This window comes from Chrysochloris asiatica, unplaced genomic scaffold (genome assembly GCF_000296735.1).
Source record: "Chrysochloris asiatica unplaced genomic scaffold, ChrAsi1.0 scaffold00021, whole genome shotgun sequence".
NCBI classification, from domain to species: Eukaryota; Metazoa; Chordata; class Mammalia; order Afrosoricida; family Chrysochloridae; genus Chrysochloris; species Chrysochloris asiatica.
Window position 1 is genome coordinate 4,729,524 of NW_006408539.1, and position 17,243 is coordinate 4,746,766.

General features: G+C 37.7%; 1 protein-coding gene across 1 annotated transcript in view; it reads left to right on the plus strand.

Annotated features, from left to right (window-relative positions):
• The window catches only part of DCC (deleted in colorectal carcinoma), a 1,585,944-nt gene that overhangs the window by 722,060 nt on the left and 846,641 nt on the right, over nt 1-17,243 (plus strand). Inside the window, exon 4 of the mRNA XM_006837499.1 lies at nt 16,396-16,546. Coding sequence (XP_006837562.1) covers nt 16,396-16,546 — 151 coding nt within the window. The remainder of the gene's footprint in view (nt 1-16,395; nt 16,547-17,243) is intronic.

Consider the following 17,243-nt stretch of genomic DNA (forward strand, 5'->3'; position numbering starts at 1 on the left):
AGCAAAAACAACAACAAAAACAGGAATTTATTAGAGCTCAACGAGTATGTTGATTTGAGTTTGATTAATTTGTATATAAAAACAAAATTAAATTTCACTCCTATTTCTTTTTATGACTTTTATACAAGTCCTGTACCACTAGCTCAGGCTCAGTTTGTACTGTAAGGTCAGTGGTTCAAACTCACCAGCTGCTCCTTGGAAACCCTATAAAAAGTTGCTATGAATCGAAACCGACTTGACAACATAGAAACTGAATGTAGAATGTAGCAAAGATGCTACATTCCTTAAGTTTTAAGTTTACTATCAAATCTGATAGCAATTCATGTAGCCTTATGACTAATATAAGGCAGAGACGATTAAGAACAGGTAACCATATCTAGTTCCAAATGAATACAGACAAGAAAAAAAATCAATAGGCAGAAAATTTGGGAAACCTTCCTACACATGATGCTAATGTAACTAATCAGGGGTAAACTTTTATGAAATGATAATAGTAGAAGAGGTGCCTAGAAGGAAAAGTTAAACCTACCCTACGGGAAGCCATGAGTTCCAAGACAAGAAATTTAGGCATGAATCTGTTGATTTGATTAATGATTAAAAGTCCCTGCAGGATTTTGTACACAATCGACACAAGACTTAGCATATACATAGAAAACAGAAGCAAAAAAGAAGAGCAAAACATAGTAATTACTTACTACTTTTCACCACTGAAGGATTGTTGTTGTTGTTAAGTGCCGTCGAGTCGGTTCCGACCCATAGCGACCCTGTACAGGGTTTCCGAGGGTGTAAATCCTTATGGGAGTAGAAAGCTTCATCTTTCTCCTGCAGAGCGGCTGGTAGTTTCGAACCGCTGACCTTAAGGTTCGCACCCCGATTCGTAACCACTACGCTACCAGAGCTCCTTATATGTATATATTCCCCACCCCCAGTTCGTTTCAGACTCCTGGTGTGGCGCTGTAGGATCAGTACTGGACTACCAACCACAAGCTCACCAGTTCAAACCCAACATCTGCTCCTTGGAAACCCTATACAGAATGAACTCAATGGCACTTAACAATACACTGAAAGGGAATCCTGGTGTGGCACTATAGGATAAGCACTGGACTGGTGACCATATGGTTTGATGTTCAAACCCACCCGTCACTCCTTGGAAACCATATAAGACTCTTTATGAGTCCTGGTGTGGTGCTGTAGGATAATCACTTGACTGCTAACCACAAAATTAACAGTTCAAACTTACCAGCTGTTCTTCAGAAACCATATACAGGATTGCTATGAGTCAAAACTAACTCCACAGCAATTTAACAACAATGAGTTGGAATTGATTTGACTGTACTTAACAACAACAATACATAAGCTGTATTATAAGCACTGGACTGCTAAATGCAAAATCAGCAGTTCAAACCCATTAGTCGCTCCTTGGAAACCTTATATAAGGTTTCTATGAGTCAGAACCTACTCAATGGCACTTAACAACAACAACATAATGTATAAGGAGCTCTGGTAGCGTAGTGGTTACGAATCGGGCTGCGAACCTTAAGGTCAGTGGTTTGAAACTACCAGCCGCTCCGCGGGAGAAAGATGAGGCTTTCTACTCCCGTAAAGATTTACACCCTCGGAAATCCTGTACAGGGTCGCTATGGGTCGGAACCGACTCGACGGCACTTAACAACAACAACAACATAATGTAGTTTATAATAAACAGGACACTCTTAGCCTCTCATAGATTTAAGTTGTATATAATGGTTTCCCTTCTGCATACTTAGAAGAGAATGACTCATAAGATCATAGACTAATTAATTAACCCATGTAAAGTCCATGCTCTTTAGTTATAATAGCAGATATAATCCAGACTGTATGAAAAGTTCTGCATTTGGACTATCACATTCTGATTTAATAGATTTTGTTGATATTGAGCTAATATTTATCAATGAATATTTAAGATTCCCAATTTTAATTATTATTTTAAAAGTGGTTCAGAGCATGGGGTCTGACATCAAAGCACAATTCTCCATTTCAGTACTTATTAACCTGGGGACAAGTTGCGTAATCTCTTTGTAAACCTTAAATTACTCATGCAAAATGCGGAAAATAATAACATATATGTAATGAATTGGTTGTGAAGCTTTAATGTAGCAAGACTAGTACAATGTATGGAATTACTTAGGTTCTCTATTGTTGTTATTGTTACGTTCCCTGGAGTCTGTTACTACATTTAGCAACCCTGTTCAGTGTTTCCGAGGAGCAGCTGGTGGGTTTAAACCACTAGCTTGTGGTTAGCAGTATTTGTTGTTATTGTTGTTGTTAAGTGCTATCCACTCAGTTCCAACTCATAGCAACCCTGTATAGGGTTTCTAAGGAGCAGCTGGTGAGCTTGAACTGCTGATCTTGCAGTTCAAATGGCTTTGCAGTCTGGCACACCAGGATTACTCCATTTCTCTGTAGTACTGGCTAGTTCCTGCCTTTCTTTTCACGTGTGTAAGAAGCCGGGCGATTCTCCCCCCACCCCCGTAGCTCACTGTTGTGTTTTGGTACCTGTAGCTTCCCATCACTAGTGTGTGTTTTTTTTCAATGTATTAAATAGTCTAAAAGATAAAAGATACTGGCTGAGAAATTAGTCAGGATATAAATAAAGGGTCTAGTATTTGACCTTTATTATCATTATCAATTTATTTAATATTCTAAAATCCCTAGTGGCTTTATTGGTTGAGAGAAGAGGTTTGTCTAGATCGACCTTTCCCAGTCTTTTCAGTTTCGAGGACTTCATTTATTATTTCACTCTATTTTTAGCCCCAGCCCTGCTTCATAATTCCAATGTTTAAAGTTCAAACTTGATTTATTAAAAGTATATTGTATGCATTAAAAAACAATAATTAAGAGTCAAAAATCAAGCTCATAAAATACGGATTTATTCTGTTAAAAGTTCAATTAAAATAATTTTAAATGATCAGGTTTAAATTTATTGCAAGGAAAATTTTCATAGGGTTTCACCATAATTAAAATGTGTTTCCCATTTTAAACTGGGGACTTCTATAACTGGCAATTATCTTACATTTTTAGCCAGCATCGGATAGCTAATGTTTCATATGGAGTTGATACAATTCCAGTCCAAAGCAATGAAACCTAATATATTAGTAAGCCTAACCTTATTTTCTGTTGGCAACTACGTCATTTCTGTTTACTTTTTAAATTTAAACAAACTTAATTCTTAGTCTCCTGGTGCCATATTTGGAGATATTTACAAGTCCCCAAATTCCAAGTCAAAACCCAAAATATCAAGGAACCTTTTACATTTTTTTTGTGTGCCGTATTTGTCCTTCTAATATCACCAATGATCTCCCCTTGACCAACACCATTGTTTTTCTTATTTCAGCATTTACCTTGAGAGCTTTTAGATACTGATTATATGATTCCCTATTCGTTCCCATTCTCTGAAATGCTATTTCACCCAAGATCTACAACAAAAACAATGTGCTTGGGATGGTCCTCCATATAAAGGAATGGGTATTTCTTAATGGAATTGGTTGGTTGGTTGTGTGCCACTGAGTTGGTTCCAACTCATGGTGATCCTGTATATGGTTTCTGATGCTGTAAATCTTTATTGATAGGGGTGAAGGTTACCGTGTAGTGGAGGAAGCACACTTGGGAAGAGCAAATTTAAGAATAATAGACAGTGCATGGTGGAGGTGTTGTATAAACCACTGCACCTTCACATCTTGGATGAGGTCAGGTGGAAGGTTGAGGGAAACTGCCTGGAAAGGTTTACCATATACAATTTCGTAAGGGCTCCATTTAAGCACATTTTTGGGGTCTATTGAATTCTGGACAATGCTAAGAGCAATACCTGGTCCCAATGTAGGTGATTTTCCTGACAGAGATTTACCATTTGTTTCTTTATAGTTTGCTTCATTTTCTCCATTTTCCCGGAGTGGGATCTCTACACTGAGTGTAATCTCCATTTCATCTACAGGTGTTTGCTGCTCGATTGTCACTTTGGGCATTTTTTGAAAGTCCAAACTTAGAGATAATCTCCTGCAAGAGGATTTTCATTACTTCTGAAGCTTGCTCAATTTGGGTGGGAAATTGTTGGAGAGAGTGTGTCTTATACCAAGTCAAAATTGTAACATATGGCCAAACTGAAAAACCAAGCCAATTGCTATTGAGTTGGTTCCATTGATTGTGGTTTCATGTATGTACTCCAAAGGGTTTTCAATGGCTGATTTTCAGAAGGTGGTTCTGGACAGATTCAAATCTGTAAACATTTGACTAGTGTTGTTAACTATTTGCCCAGTATGCACATAACAGGACCATTTAAAGCTCTGCGTTTGATTGAGAGGGTGACTGGGAGCTAAACTGAATAGTCAGGTGGTCATACCTGACTCACATACTCACAAGATGCATTCCCTGATGTTATGTGTCATGGAGTCCATTTTGACTTATGGCCATCCCATATAGGGTTTTTTGGGTGCAGCTGGTGGTTTTGAACTGCCAAACTTGTGGTTTGCAGTCCAGTTCTGATCTTACACACAACTAATGAATAGAAAGTTACACCTTCCTTCTCAGATTCTGTGTGTTATCAGTGTATCTCTGTGGTAAAATAAATAAATTAAGACTAGTTATACACTGTGTCACACCTTTATTGACTCAACATTGGCCAAGAAGGAAATAATCCAAATGTGTTTGGTTCTTTCTTAAAAAAAGAGAGCTAGATTAAAAAGCCACAACTTTTGTGAGCAAGTTTTAAATGTTGCTTTATATATATATATATATATAAATTATGAAGATTTCTGGATTCCTTAAATTAGTTTTGACACATCATAATGGCAACATTTGTTTTCTGGGATTTTCTGTCAGCTTCAAATGGGAAAAAAAAAGTCATCCTATAAATGAAAAATCACTTCCTCAGACCTGCTACAAAATGAAACCGATAGACTCAAACTTTGCCCGTGAGACAGAGGAATATAGCCATATGTCAATAATAAGAATAGACACTCCCTTTTCTTCCTCCAAACTATAACCACAAATAGCAATATGTGTGTGTACATGGAGAGAGAAAATAGGAAATATGAACAGATGTAGGAATATTTACAGAGAAGGAATGTCATTTTTAGTACCACATTGGTGTAAATGAGGAATGAAATGGAATAGAATTATAGAGTGATGAATAATAGCTCTGAGAAATTGCTCCCATCTCCCTCTCTGTTCAAAGCTCCTTGGCTTAAGGCCAGAATGAAGTTTTTCATTTTTATTAAGTAAGTTCTGATTCCTGTGATCAGGCTGTACTGATTGGTTTTCAATAAAAGGCATTCTAAACACAGAGTTAAGATGGAGTTTCATGGAAGTTTTCTCTCACAACACATGGTATAGTACCTACTAATATTTGAAGACACATGGCTCCTGCTGAAATTCCTCAACCAGGACTAGATGATGAGTGGAGGACTAGCCAGCAGGTGAACAGTAGGTGAGCTTGAAATTGTGGATGCAGGCAGAGGAAACAAGCTCTTGTGAAGTTAAATTAATTTGTAACTCTTATGTCTGGGAAGAAATCAAAGAAAATATCCCCGGGTAGCCTGCTGTGCCCTTTCATTTCTACTAGGAGAAGTGTCTGATATTCCATCGAGATAGGAATTTATTAAATAAAACCAAGGCATATACAATGAAAAAAACAAAATTTGTGGTTAGAAAGCTTAAAAATTATAAGCAACTACTTACTATTTTGAGGGAGTCAGTTTTTAAGTTGATTACATTTAATTTTATTCTTGCTGACACACAAGCTCACAGTATTATCTGTGCCTTAGTTACTATCTAGACATTTTCAGGTAAGATTAGTTTTGAGATTCCTAAATAATGCTTTACAAAAATGGCATCCTTAAAGAAAAGACTTTGTCAAAACACAGTGAGTATGCATTCTAGTTTGCTTGAGATAGTCTCAATAATGCCTAATGTCTTCGAATAACTAGAAATCAAATTAGCTTTAACTATAAAATGTGTCCAAGTTTGAATAATTCATTGATTACACTAGTTATCTATCATGAGTAAAGAAAGACAAATTTATGTGACTCCCAAGGAATTTGGGGCCAAAAAAAAGAATGAAGAGAAAACAAATTTAGTTTTCAGTTGGCTTCACAAACACAGTTAATTTCACCAGAGTAATACCCACTAATAGCAACAGAGGAGTTGTGGGATGACAGCAAGAACATCATACATGAAGGAAGCAAAAAGTCATTGAAAAGACAAGAAAGAAGGAAAAGGTCAAAATGAATGTCAAAAGAGACACTGAAACTTACTCTCCAGTGTAGAGAAGCTAAAGCAAATGGAAGAAATGAGGAGGTACAAGAGTTGAACAGAAAATTTCAACTATCAGCTTGAGAAGATAAAAGCTAAATATTACAACAAAATGTGCAAAGATCTGGAATCAAAAAACAAAAAAGGAAGAACATGCTCAGCATTTCTCAAGCTGGGGGAACTGAAGAAAAAATTCAAGCCTCGACTTTCATTATTGAAAGATTCACTGGGCAAATTATGGAATGATGCAGAAAGCATCAAGAGAAGATGGCAGGAATACACAGAGTCACTGTACCAAAAGGAAATAGTTCATTTTCAACTGTTTCAAGAGGTAACATATAATCCTGAAGGAGGAAGTCCAAGGTGCATTGAAGGAATTGCAAAAGAACAAGGCACCAGGAATTGATGGAATACAAATTGAAATCTTTCAAGAAAGTGAGGCAGCACTGGAGACACTCACTCATCTCTGCCAAGAAATTTGGAAGACAACTACCTGGCTGACTGATTGGAAGAGATCCATATTTGTGCCCATTCCAAAGAGAGTTTACCCAACTGCTTCTTGGAAGCCCTATTCAGGGTTGCTATGGGTCGGAATGGACTCCACTGATGACACTTAACAACAACAACAACAATGGAAAGATGGTGATTTGAAACACTTAAGTTTTGCACAGTCCTTCAGAAAACAAATTAAAAAAAGAAGTAGAAGAAGAAAAGAAAGAGGGGGAGAAACACATTTATCAGTTTTTACTTGAAAAATGAATCATTTTCCCATTAGGAGAAAAAGTGAGCTTCCTGGGTGTTTCAGAAGACTGACTGATTTGTATAGACTCTTGTCTCAAAGAATGATTCATGGATCCTTGGGTTTGCTCGAGATACTTTCAGGGAATTTGAGAGGTCATACTATTTTAATAAAAATAAAAATAATAGTGTTATTTGTGTATATATCCAAGTTGTTACAAGACAGTTATTCATGAAACAGTAAAAAATAGTCTTGGTGTGGCTCTGTTAGATACTGGACTGCTATCTGCAAGTACTGGATGGCCATCTGCAAGGTCAGCGGTTCAAACACAACAGCTTCTTATCAGAAACCTTATGCAGGGTCACTATATATGAGTCAGAACCAAGTTGACAGCACATAAATCAACAACATGTTCACATGTTTTTACTATTCTGTGTATCAAAATGGGAAATACACTTGAAGGATACCCAAAATATAACTGCTTAATGTTATGCTAATTCTATATTTACATTTTTATTATAGTTTATACATAAACACACAGAAATACTCTGCAGTTGCTTGAGTAACAAGTTCAGCTAGCATTCCCCCACCTCTCCACTCCATCACCTCCTACTTTTTAAATTTATTTGCAAGGGCAATAAAAAGAATCAAGAACAAAAATCTACAGCTATTCAGACTTTGGTATTTGTGAGACATTTATTAAAAAGTGAAAAAAGTAAGCTTGTCACTTCAAGGAAAATAGTGTTACCAAAGATAAAATTGAAGATTTCAAGTTAAAAGTAGAAACTTAGAAAACTTGTATCAGCTACCAAAAGAGCCTGGAAATTCTTCAACATTTAAAGACCTTTCTGGTAGGATTTATGGTGATAGGAACAAATGAGATTTATATATACATATATGTATTATACAGTGAAGTGTATCAGCAGTTGAGAGACCTGTCTCATTCACTGTACTGTTCTGAATGACCAATGATTGATGTTACAATATCATGCATGGATAAAAAGGTCTATTTAAAGTGCAAGATAGATTAAGGATTTCTATAAAACGCAGCACAAAATTGTCATGATATGGTGTCAGGTTCGATATTATAGCTAGCTTCTAAGATATTGCTTCTAACGTAGTTTTAGTGATTTTAATACTTCTTAAAAAGTTAAATATAGAATTACCATAAGATTAAGCAGTTCTATTCTTTAGAATGCTGTTGTTAAGTATCATCCAGTTGATTCCAACACACAGCGACCCTGGATAGGGTTTCGGACGAGAAGCTGGTGGCTTTGAACTGCCAGTCAGGAGGTTAGTAGTCCATAGTCCAGTGTTTATCTGACAGCACCACACCAGGACTCCGCTCTTGACTATATACCATACACACACACAGAGCAAGGATTACAACAGATCCTTGCAGATCAACATTCACTGCAACATTATTCACAACAGCCAGAAGGCAGAAACAATCAAAGTGTCCATCAACAGTTGAATTGATAAATAAAAGGTGTTATATGTGTACAAGATCATGCCTGGTGAAATGCAGGGTCTGCAAAACAAGAGGAAGACTCTCAATGAGTTGTATTGACACAATGGATAACAATGGGCTCAAAATTGACAGGGATTGTGAGGGTAGTGCATGATTAAGCACTGCTTTCTTCTGTTGCGTCTAGGGTTTCTATAAGGGGGAACCAATTCAAGAGCACCTAACAACGGCAACAAATACACACATAGAAATAGTCTTCCGTTGTATAAAGCATGGTGTTTTCATACACTCTTTGGCATGGATGAAATTGAAAAATGTTATGCTAAGAGACATAATCCAGATATAAAAGGACAAATATATGACTTATATAAAATATAAATGTTTGGAATATCTAGAACAGACAAATACATAGAGACTAAAGTATATTAGTAGTTACCTTGGACTAGAGAGTAAGGAAAGAGGCATTATGGCTTAAAGGGCACAGAGTTTCTGATGAGGGTGGTAAAAAATTTGGAACAAATAATGATGATGATTGCACAACCATCATCACTGAGCTTGATTAATGCCACTGGGTTGTACCTCTTTGACTTGCAACAGGTTAAAAGGGTAAACATACATACATGCATATGAGTATATGTATATGTAGGAGGGGCTTCAAAAAGTTTCGTGTTGTTAAGTGCCTTAGGGTCGGTTCCTTAGTGACCCAGTATAGGGTTCTCAAGGACCAAAAATATGGTTTGAACTGCCACCTTATGGTTCAAACCAACCTTGCAGTCCAGTACCTATCCTACAGTACCACACTCGAACTCCCCCAAAATTGGGAGGAATATAGAATTAAAAGATAATGGAATTTTTCCATGAACTTTTTGAAGTATATATACATATTGTTGTTAAGTGCCATTGAGTTGGTTCCATTCATAGCAACCCTGTATAGGGTTTCTGAGGAGCGGCTGGTGAACTTGAACCAGTGACCTTGCAGTTCAAACCGACCTTACAATCTAGCACATTCCCATATATATTTGCTGTTGTTCTGCATACATATATACAAATATACATAAGCATTTGAGAGCATGGTAACTCCATATGCTAAGCACTGGACTACGAACTACAAAGTCTGCAGTTTTAGCTTGCCAACCACTCAGTGAGAGAAATATGAGATTTTTTGCTCCTACAAAGATTTAAAAACCTCAGAAACCCTATATAGGAAATGAAATATACCACCAGCATTTGTTGAATGTTTAGATTCATTTTTTTCCTACAATATTGGTCTAATAAGGTTTTGACATATTTGGAAACTCTTTTCAATATTTTCATTGTGAAGAGTATTTAGTTTTGTTACTGTAACAACCAGAAGCAGATGTGGGAAAGCTGATAAAGTGTGATTATTTTTCTCCACATCAACAATACTTTAGATGACAATTCCTATGTCAACAATTAACTTGAGAACTGGTGGTCTTTACTAAACTGTGATCACCATGTGGGCTGCCCTCTCATTTCATAGCCTTTCTGATAATCAGTAGTCACATTATGACTGAATAGCACCTGATCTCTCTCAACCATTTCCCATTCATATTAATCCTTAGTTTATAAAGACACCCTTGCCTCAAGATTTTTCACAGTGCTTACAAAATGACAGCTTTTAGGTTAATTCCATCTAAGGTATTAGGTTGAAAATAACCTCGAATAAACTTTCCTACTGTTGTGGTGCTGTGGGTTAATGAGCTAGACTGCAAAGTCACTTTGAACGGTAAAGTTGGAGGGTCAAGCTCACCAATGTCTCCTCGGAAACACTAGACAGGGTCACTATGGGTCAAAACTGACTTGATGGCATTTCACAACAACAACAACAAGGTGTATAGATTTTAATGGAAACTGGAAATACAGCTCAAGAACCCTCAATGAACTGGATTGAGAGAATAGCTAGAACAATGAACCCAAACATCAATGATCATGAAAATGGTGTAGGACCTGCAACATTTTGTTCTGTTAATACATAGTTTTCATAAGGTTACCATGAAACAATAACAACAACCAGAACTAAATACACTTTGAATTATGGGAATTTGATCACCTGGTCAGATCAGTGGATATAGCTATACGTACGTATGAGGATTTCCTTCAAGTCCATCTAAAAGTAAAGCTGGTGTTGGTGTGTCTCCAGACATTAGGAATAAAAAAAAAAACAAAAAAAAAAAACAAGAGTTATTACCATGGAGTCAATTCCAACTCAGTGATCTATAGGGCAGATAAGAATGGCTCTGCTGGGTTTCCAAGAATATAATCTTTATAAAAGCAGATTGCCAAATTTTTTTAATGAGTTTTTATTATAAGGTTTGCATGGGAGAACATCAGCTTTACACTCATCATATTTTGTTTCATTGCAATGATTACAGTCCCCTCCATGCATCATCATATATCCCCAAAGGGTACACCACACAGGCCCATCCCTCTACCCCCGGCTGCCAGCACACAACCCTTCTCCCTCCCTGAGTCTAGTGTCTCCAGCCGCTCCATCTGTCCACGTCATCTTCTCTGTCTCCATCCCTGGCATCACTGCCTCTCTGGTTAGGGTCCCGCTTTCTGTTCTTCTCACTTGATGGTCCCAGGGACCTCCGCTCCTGGCCTGCAAAATCAATCACTCTCCTCCTTTTGTCAAAAAACATCTACCTCTATATTTCCTAGCCTCAAAGTCAGACCTGATGGAAATTATTCACTATTGTACCACAAGAGTCTTATCCCCATTTCCTTTCACCAGCCGGGTCCCAACAGATTGGAAATCATTCAGTGGTGATTCTACCTTCCCCCACCCCATCCATAGCTAGGCTCCCTCTTAAAAGTTTGTAAGCCAGTCACTTCTTGCATTTATAGACCCCACAATTTTAGGTAGCCAATGTCTATGTTGCCCATCCCTGTCATCCCTGTGTACTGAGGGGGTAGGAGTGGTCCTCACTGTAAAGATTTGTTCTTTTTTTTTTTTGCTTTGTGACCTAACACATGGTTAATTCTGGAGAATGTTCCATGTGCACTGGAGAAGAAAGAATATTGTGTTGTTGTTGGTTTAAATGCTGTATATACGTCTGTGAGGTCAAATTGGTTGATTGTGCTTCTTAGTTCCTTTGTCAAGTTTCTGGTTGTTTGTCTCTTTTCGAACCTGGTGTATTAAAATCTCCCACTATAACTGTAGATTTATCTATTTCTTCAATTCTAGTAAGGTTTGCTTCATATATCTTGGTGCTTTTTCATAGGGAGTGTAGATATTTATTATGGTTATGTCGTCTTCCTCAGTTGACTCTTTGATCATAAGATAGTGTCCTTCTTTACCTCTTATGTTGGTTTTTGTCTTAAAGTTTACTTTATCAGAGATTAGCATTGCCACTCCTGCTTGTTTATTGTTGCAGTTAGCTTGGTATAGTTTTTTCCATCCTTTAACTTTTAGTCTGTTTTTGTCTTTGTGTGTAAGGTGTGTGTCTTGCAGGCAGCATATTGAAGGGTCTTGTTTTCTTATCCAATCTGCCACTCTCTATCTCTTCACTGGTGCATTCAATCCATAGACATTCAGTGTAATTATTGGTAGGTATGAATTAATTGCTGCCATTATATTATTTTTTGGTAGTGCTGTTCTACATGCCTTCTTGTGCTGAGTTTGTGTTTTTTTGTGCGATTTCTTGTTGGTTTCTTCTTAGTTTTCATGGTTGCTTGTTCTGATTGGATCTTCATTTTCATGGTAAATTGTTAAGTATTAATTTTATTTGGGGTTACCTTATAGTCTATTAACTTTTCTCTCCATTTAAGAGAATCTATTGACTCCTGGTATCAAGTCCTAGTGTGGCGCTGTGGGTATTAATGCACATGCAAAGCCATTTGAACTGCAAGTTCTGTGGTTCAAGTTCACCAGCTGCTCCTCGGAAACTCTATACAGGGTTGCTATGGGTTGGAACTGACTCGAGGGCACTTAACAACAACACATTGTATCCTGTAATCTACTTGACATCCTCATCACCTGGATCTCTGTTCCTACATTTATCCCTTCTTTGATATTGGTACTATTTTGATCTTCAGTTGACCTCCCAGCTCCTTTGAATGTGTTGTTTTAGTTTTGTTCTGTTCTGGACTCTGCTGTCTCTCTCGACTGAATTCCAGGTTCTGTTGCCACACCTGTCAATCTCTGGTTGTTGTAGGTTCTTGTTGGTTTTCAGTCCAAAGAACTTCCTTTAGGATGTTTTGAACTGCTGGATTGGTTTTGATAAAATCTCTTAGATTCTGTTTATCCTGGAGTGTTTTGATTGCACCATCATATTTGATTGACAGTTTTGCTGGATAGACGATTCTTGGTTGGCAGTTTTTGTTGTTGTTTGTTTTAGGGTTTTGTATATGTCTCCCCATTGCCTTCTTTCCTGCATGGTTTCTACTGAGAAGTCAGAGCTTAATCTGATTTGCTTTCCTTTATAAGTGACACATCTCTTCTCGCTGGTCACTTTTAGGATTCTCTCCTTGTCTTTGATTTTGGGGAGCTTGATTATGATATGTCTTGGTGACTTTCTTTTGGGGTCTATCCTTCCTGGGGTATGTTCGGCTTCTTGAATGTTTGTCTTCTCATCTTTTAAAATGTTACGGAAATTTTCTTCCAGAAGCTTTTCAACTATCTCTTCTGTAGACTTCTCTGATTCTTCCTGTTCTGGAATGCCAATAATAATTAAGTTGTTCCTCTTCATGTTATCCAACATGAATCTTAGGCTCTCCTCAGATTTTTTTTTATCCTTTTTCTGCTTGCTCTTCTATCTTAGCAGTATTGAGAGATTTGTTTTCCAGCTCACTAGTTCTGGCTTCCATCTCTTCTTTTCTGCTCCTTTCCCCTTTCAGTGTATTGTCCATTTCTTATATTTTATTATTCATCATCTGGACCTCTTTTTGCAGGATTTGAATTGTTTCTAATGCTGTATCAATCTTGTTTGATTGCTCTTGTACTACTTTCCTGACTTCTTCCTTTTTTTCCTCCACCCCTTTTCAGAGCATTTGAATTTGTTTCTATGTCATTCTTCTGAATTCTTTCTCAGACAAATCCAAAACTTGTTCTTCCTCTTCTGGGGAGCCTTTGTCTATCACCAGCACATTTGTCTGAGTTATTCTTTTCTGTTTTTGAACATGTTTTGAGATCATTTGTTGTGTTTCAGATCTTTTGTTTGTCATTTCCAGTAGTTATGTGGGTTTTTCAATGCTTAAATTGATGTTGTGTTATTAAGCTTAGTGGGTGTCTCCTGGTGGATAGGATCAGGAGATAGGCTTCCCTTTTCTCAGGTAATGCTTAGCAGCTGTTATTGCCTCTTGTCTCAATGGTGGAATATTATGGGGTATGGAATATTATGGGGTATGCTCATAGTTTGGCTATATGGCCACAATTACTGTCTCTTCTTGGGTAACGTAGGGAGAAAAAACTCCCACCTCCAGTAAAAATGTGTGATCAAAAGGACCAAAAGCAGAAGCAATATAAAAGCAGAGACAAAAACCACCACTTTGAAACAAAAATAAAACTGTGGGTGACTGGCCAGTCACCTTGCAACACAGGCAGTGTATGTGCACCGTAGAAGCCTCTAGCAGTGAGTGGGGGTGTCTGCTCACTCAGGCCCCTCCTCTTGTAACCACCATGGAGGTGCACAAACAGATTTTGAGAAATTAATTGGAGAAAGATTGTCTATTTTTGTCTCTGAAGGTCAGTTAGGTGTGTGCAGGTGCACAGCATAATTCTCAAGATGGTTGTGTCCTTTTATGTTGGGGTTTTACAGATTGCTCTATGGTTTGTCTGTCAGGCCTGTCAGGCCTGCTTTTTTAATTTTAGATATTAAAGGGTCCTGCACTACTTAATTTTAGGGCTGCGACCCCGAGGCTGACGTCATAAATAGATGCCAAGCTCCTTTTCTCTGTACCATGGGATAACTGTGTGGTCAGCTCTGGACTTTTTTTTTTTTTTTTTTTTTTGGGGGGGGAGTGGTGTGAACCCACTTCCTTGAAGGCATCTGTGCTGGGCAAAGAAAGGTGTGACAGGGAATAGGAGGAAAAATGTGCAGAGTCCCCTTTTGCAAGTGTCACTGCACCACATTTAGCACTGGTTCCCTGTTCAGGTCTGGCTGTAACCCCACCCTCTGGACTCTGCCCTGGTGGGATGGCCACAGAGGGAGTCATATCTCCAGAGATTCCTAACTCGCAGTATTTTTCTTTATATCGTGATTTGTTCACTTGTGAGTGCCGGAACCTGACATCTTGTACTTTATGGTAGATCCAGAGCTCTGGTGTTGTTCTGTGAGTGCAGCTTCTTTGGCTTTTCAGTCCCTCCCTCACGGAGCCTTTCCTATCTGGCTGTCTCTGCTGCTGTCCAAACAGGAAGCTCTCCAGATTACCAATTTTTGATGAAAGAAACAAGTGTAAACTACTACAACCTGATGAATTGACCTATACTCATGCATGTAGTAGCTCAACATACCAACAGAGAAGGAAGGGACCTTCACATCAAGTATCAATGCTATCTCCTCTGGATACAGGGTAGATAGGGATGGGCAACTTAGACATTGGCTACCAAAAATGAGGGGGCGATAAAGGCACAAAGTGACTGGCTTACAAGGTTTCAAGAGGGAGAATAATTTAACAGTGTGAAGGGTAAGATAGAATCCCAACTGAATAGTTTTCATCTTGTCTAGATGGGTCTGTTGAAAAGAGATGAGGATAACATTCCTATGATTCAATAGTGAGTAATTGTTTTCATGATCTGCCCTATAAACTTTCACTCAACTCACAATAAAAACTTAAAAAAAAAAAAGCAGATTGCCACCTCTTCCTCCCATGTAGATGATCTTCCAGTTAGCAGCCCGATTGCTTAACCCTTGTTCCTCCAGGGTTCCTGCATTATGAATTGTTATATTTGCTAGTGCCATTGAGTCAGTTCCAATTCATGCAGACCCTGTAGAGGGTTTCTAAGGCTATACGTTTTTACAGGAGCAGAAATCCTCAGCATCTTTCCCTCACAGAGTTGCTAGTGGTTTTGAATTGCTCTCTTGGTTGTTAGCAACCCAACACACAACCCACTGTGCCACTAGGGATCCTTGGAGTATAGATCTAAGCAAGAGGCAGATTTAATGTATCAAAGAAGTCTCAGTCAATAGCAAGGAAAGCACAGAATACAACCAATCCCAAAGGTCAGACATCTGGAAAAGCTTAAAAAACAATTCTGCACACCACAGTCTTTTGAATTTCTTTATGTTCTGAAGTTTAATTTAACAATTACTTTTTTATTGTACTCTTTGATTAGAAAGTATTCAACTGAATTTTGTATAGTCCCTTTAGAAATGCTGACTAATTCATGCATTTTATAGTTACATTAGAATGATTAGCATAGTAAATAAGAATGCTTATTTCTAGTAAGGAGTCCTGGTGTGGTACTATAGGTTAAGCACTAGACTGCGAACCACAAAGTTGGTAGTTCAAATCCACCAGTTGCTTCTTAGAAACCCTATACAGGGGAGCTGTATGAGTCAGAACCAACTTGGCTGCACTTAACAACAATTGGTGGAAATGTTGCTGATTTAGAAAAGTTACTGACAATATGGCCATGTTTTCCAAGACAATAAGACTTGCCTTCTCAAGCTTATAACTTTTTGTCTTATATTGTAATTTTATCAACAGCTAAGAATATTTGAGTATCATAATCCTGGTCAACAAGGATGAAAACAGTTATTTTGGAAGTTAATTTCTTACCTTTTATTTGCATCTCTCCATTATCTTTCTACTCTCACCCTCACTGTGTGTCTTGTTATAAGAAAAATATAAATAAAAAAAAAGATCCAAGCTGTATCAATCACCATTGCAGTGTTTTTCATAAAAGGCGTGATCTTGTGTTTTCATTTTCTTTTCATAGACCCGGGGCTGCACAGGCAACTGTATTTTCTTCAACGACCATCCAATGTAGCAGCCATCGAAGGAAAGGATGCTGTCTTGGAGTGTTGTGTTTCTGGCTATCCTCCCCCGAGTTTTACCTGGTTACGAGGAGAGGAAGTCGTCCAACTCAGGTATATATGATCCATTTAAGACTTTTGTGAAGTGTATATTACTGCTTGCATTCCTTTAATTTGTTGTGAGCACCCAAAAGTTGTGACGTATTATCTTATAGGAAGTGGATATTTTTGGACAGTATAGAGAATGGAAGACATTTAGCAACTGGGATAACTGGAGAAAAGAGTCAAATTTCATGAGATCATTCAGAAAGGAAATTTAGAAAACAATGGTTATCTTAAGATAATTCTGCCCAAAGAGTCTTAAGCAAAGATACTTTGGAACGTCTTATGTAATCACATGGTATACAGAGTAAGGCCTTAAATTTGTTTTTGTTTTTTGTGTTTTTTTTTACCGAAACCAAGAGTCCTGCATTCAGCTATATAGCAGGTCATTTATTAGAGACTGCATTTTTCTGACAACAGTTGTATGTCTCACACTATCCAAGCTATTGCAAATATTTAAGATAAAACAGGAGGGAAACTTGAGCTATTTGAGTCACAGTACAGCACAGTTAGAAAGTAGACCCTTAATAGAATGAACTACCTAGTTTGAAATATTTTGATAAAATAAGTCCCCTCCTTAGAAATTGATTTCATTGATTTTAATCACTGGTATACACCTTCTTAACACTTTTATTTTCTATGATAAGTGGGTGCATAAATAAAAAGTTGAATCCTAAGGGTGGGGGGGAGGATTATTTATTGGTTACTG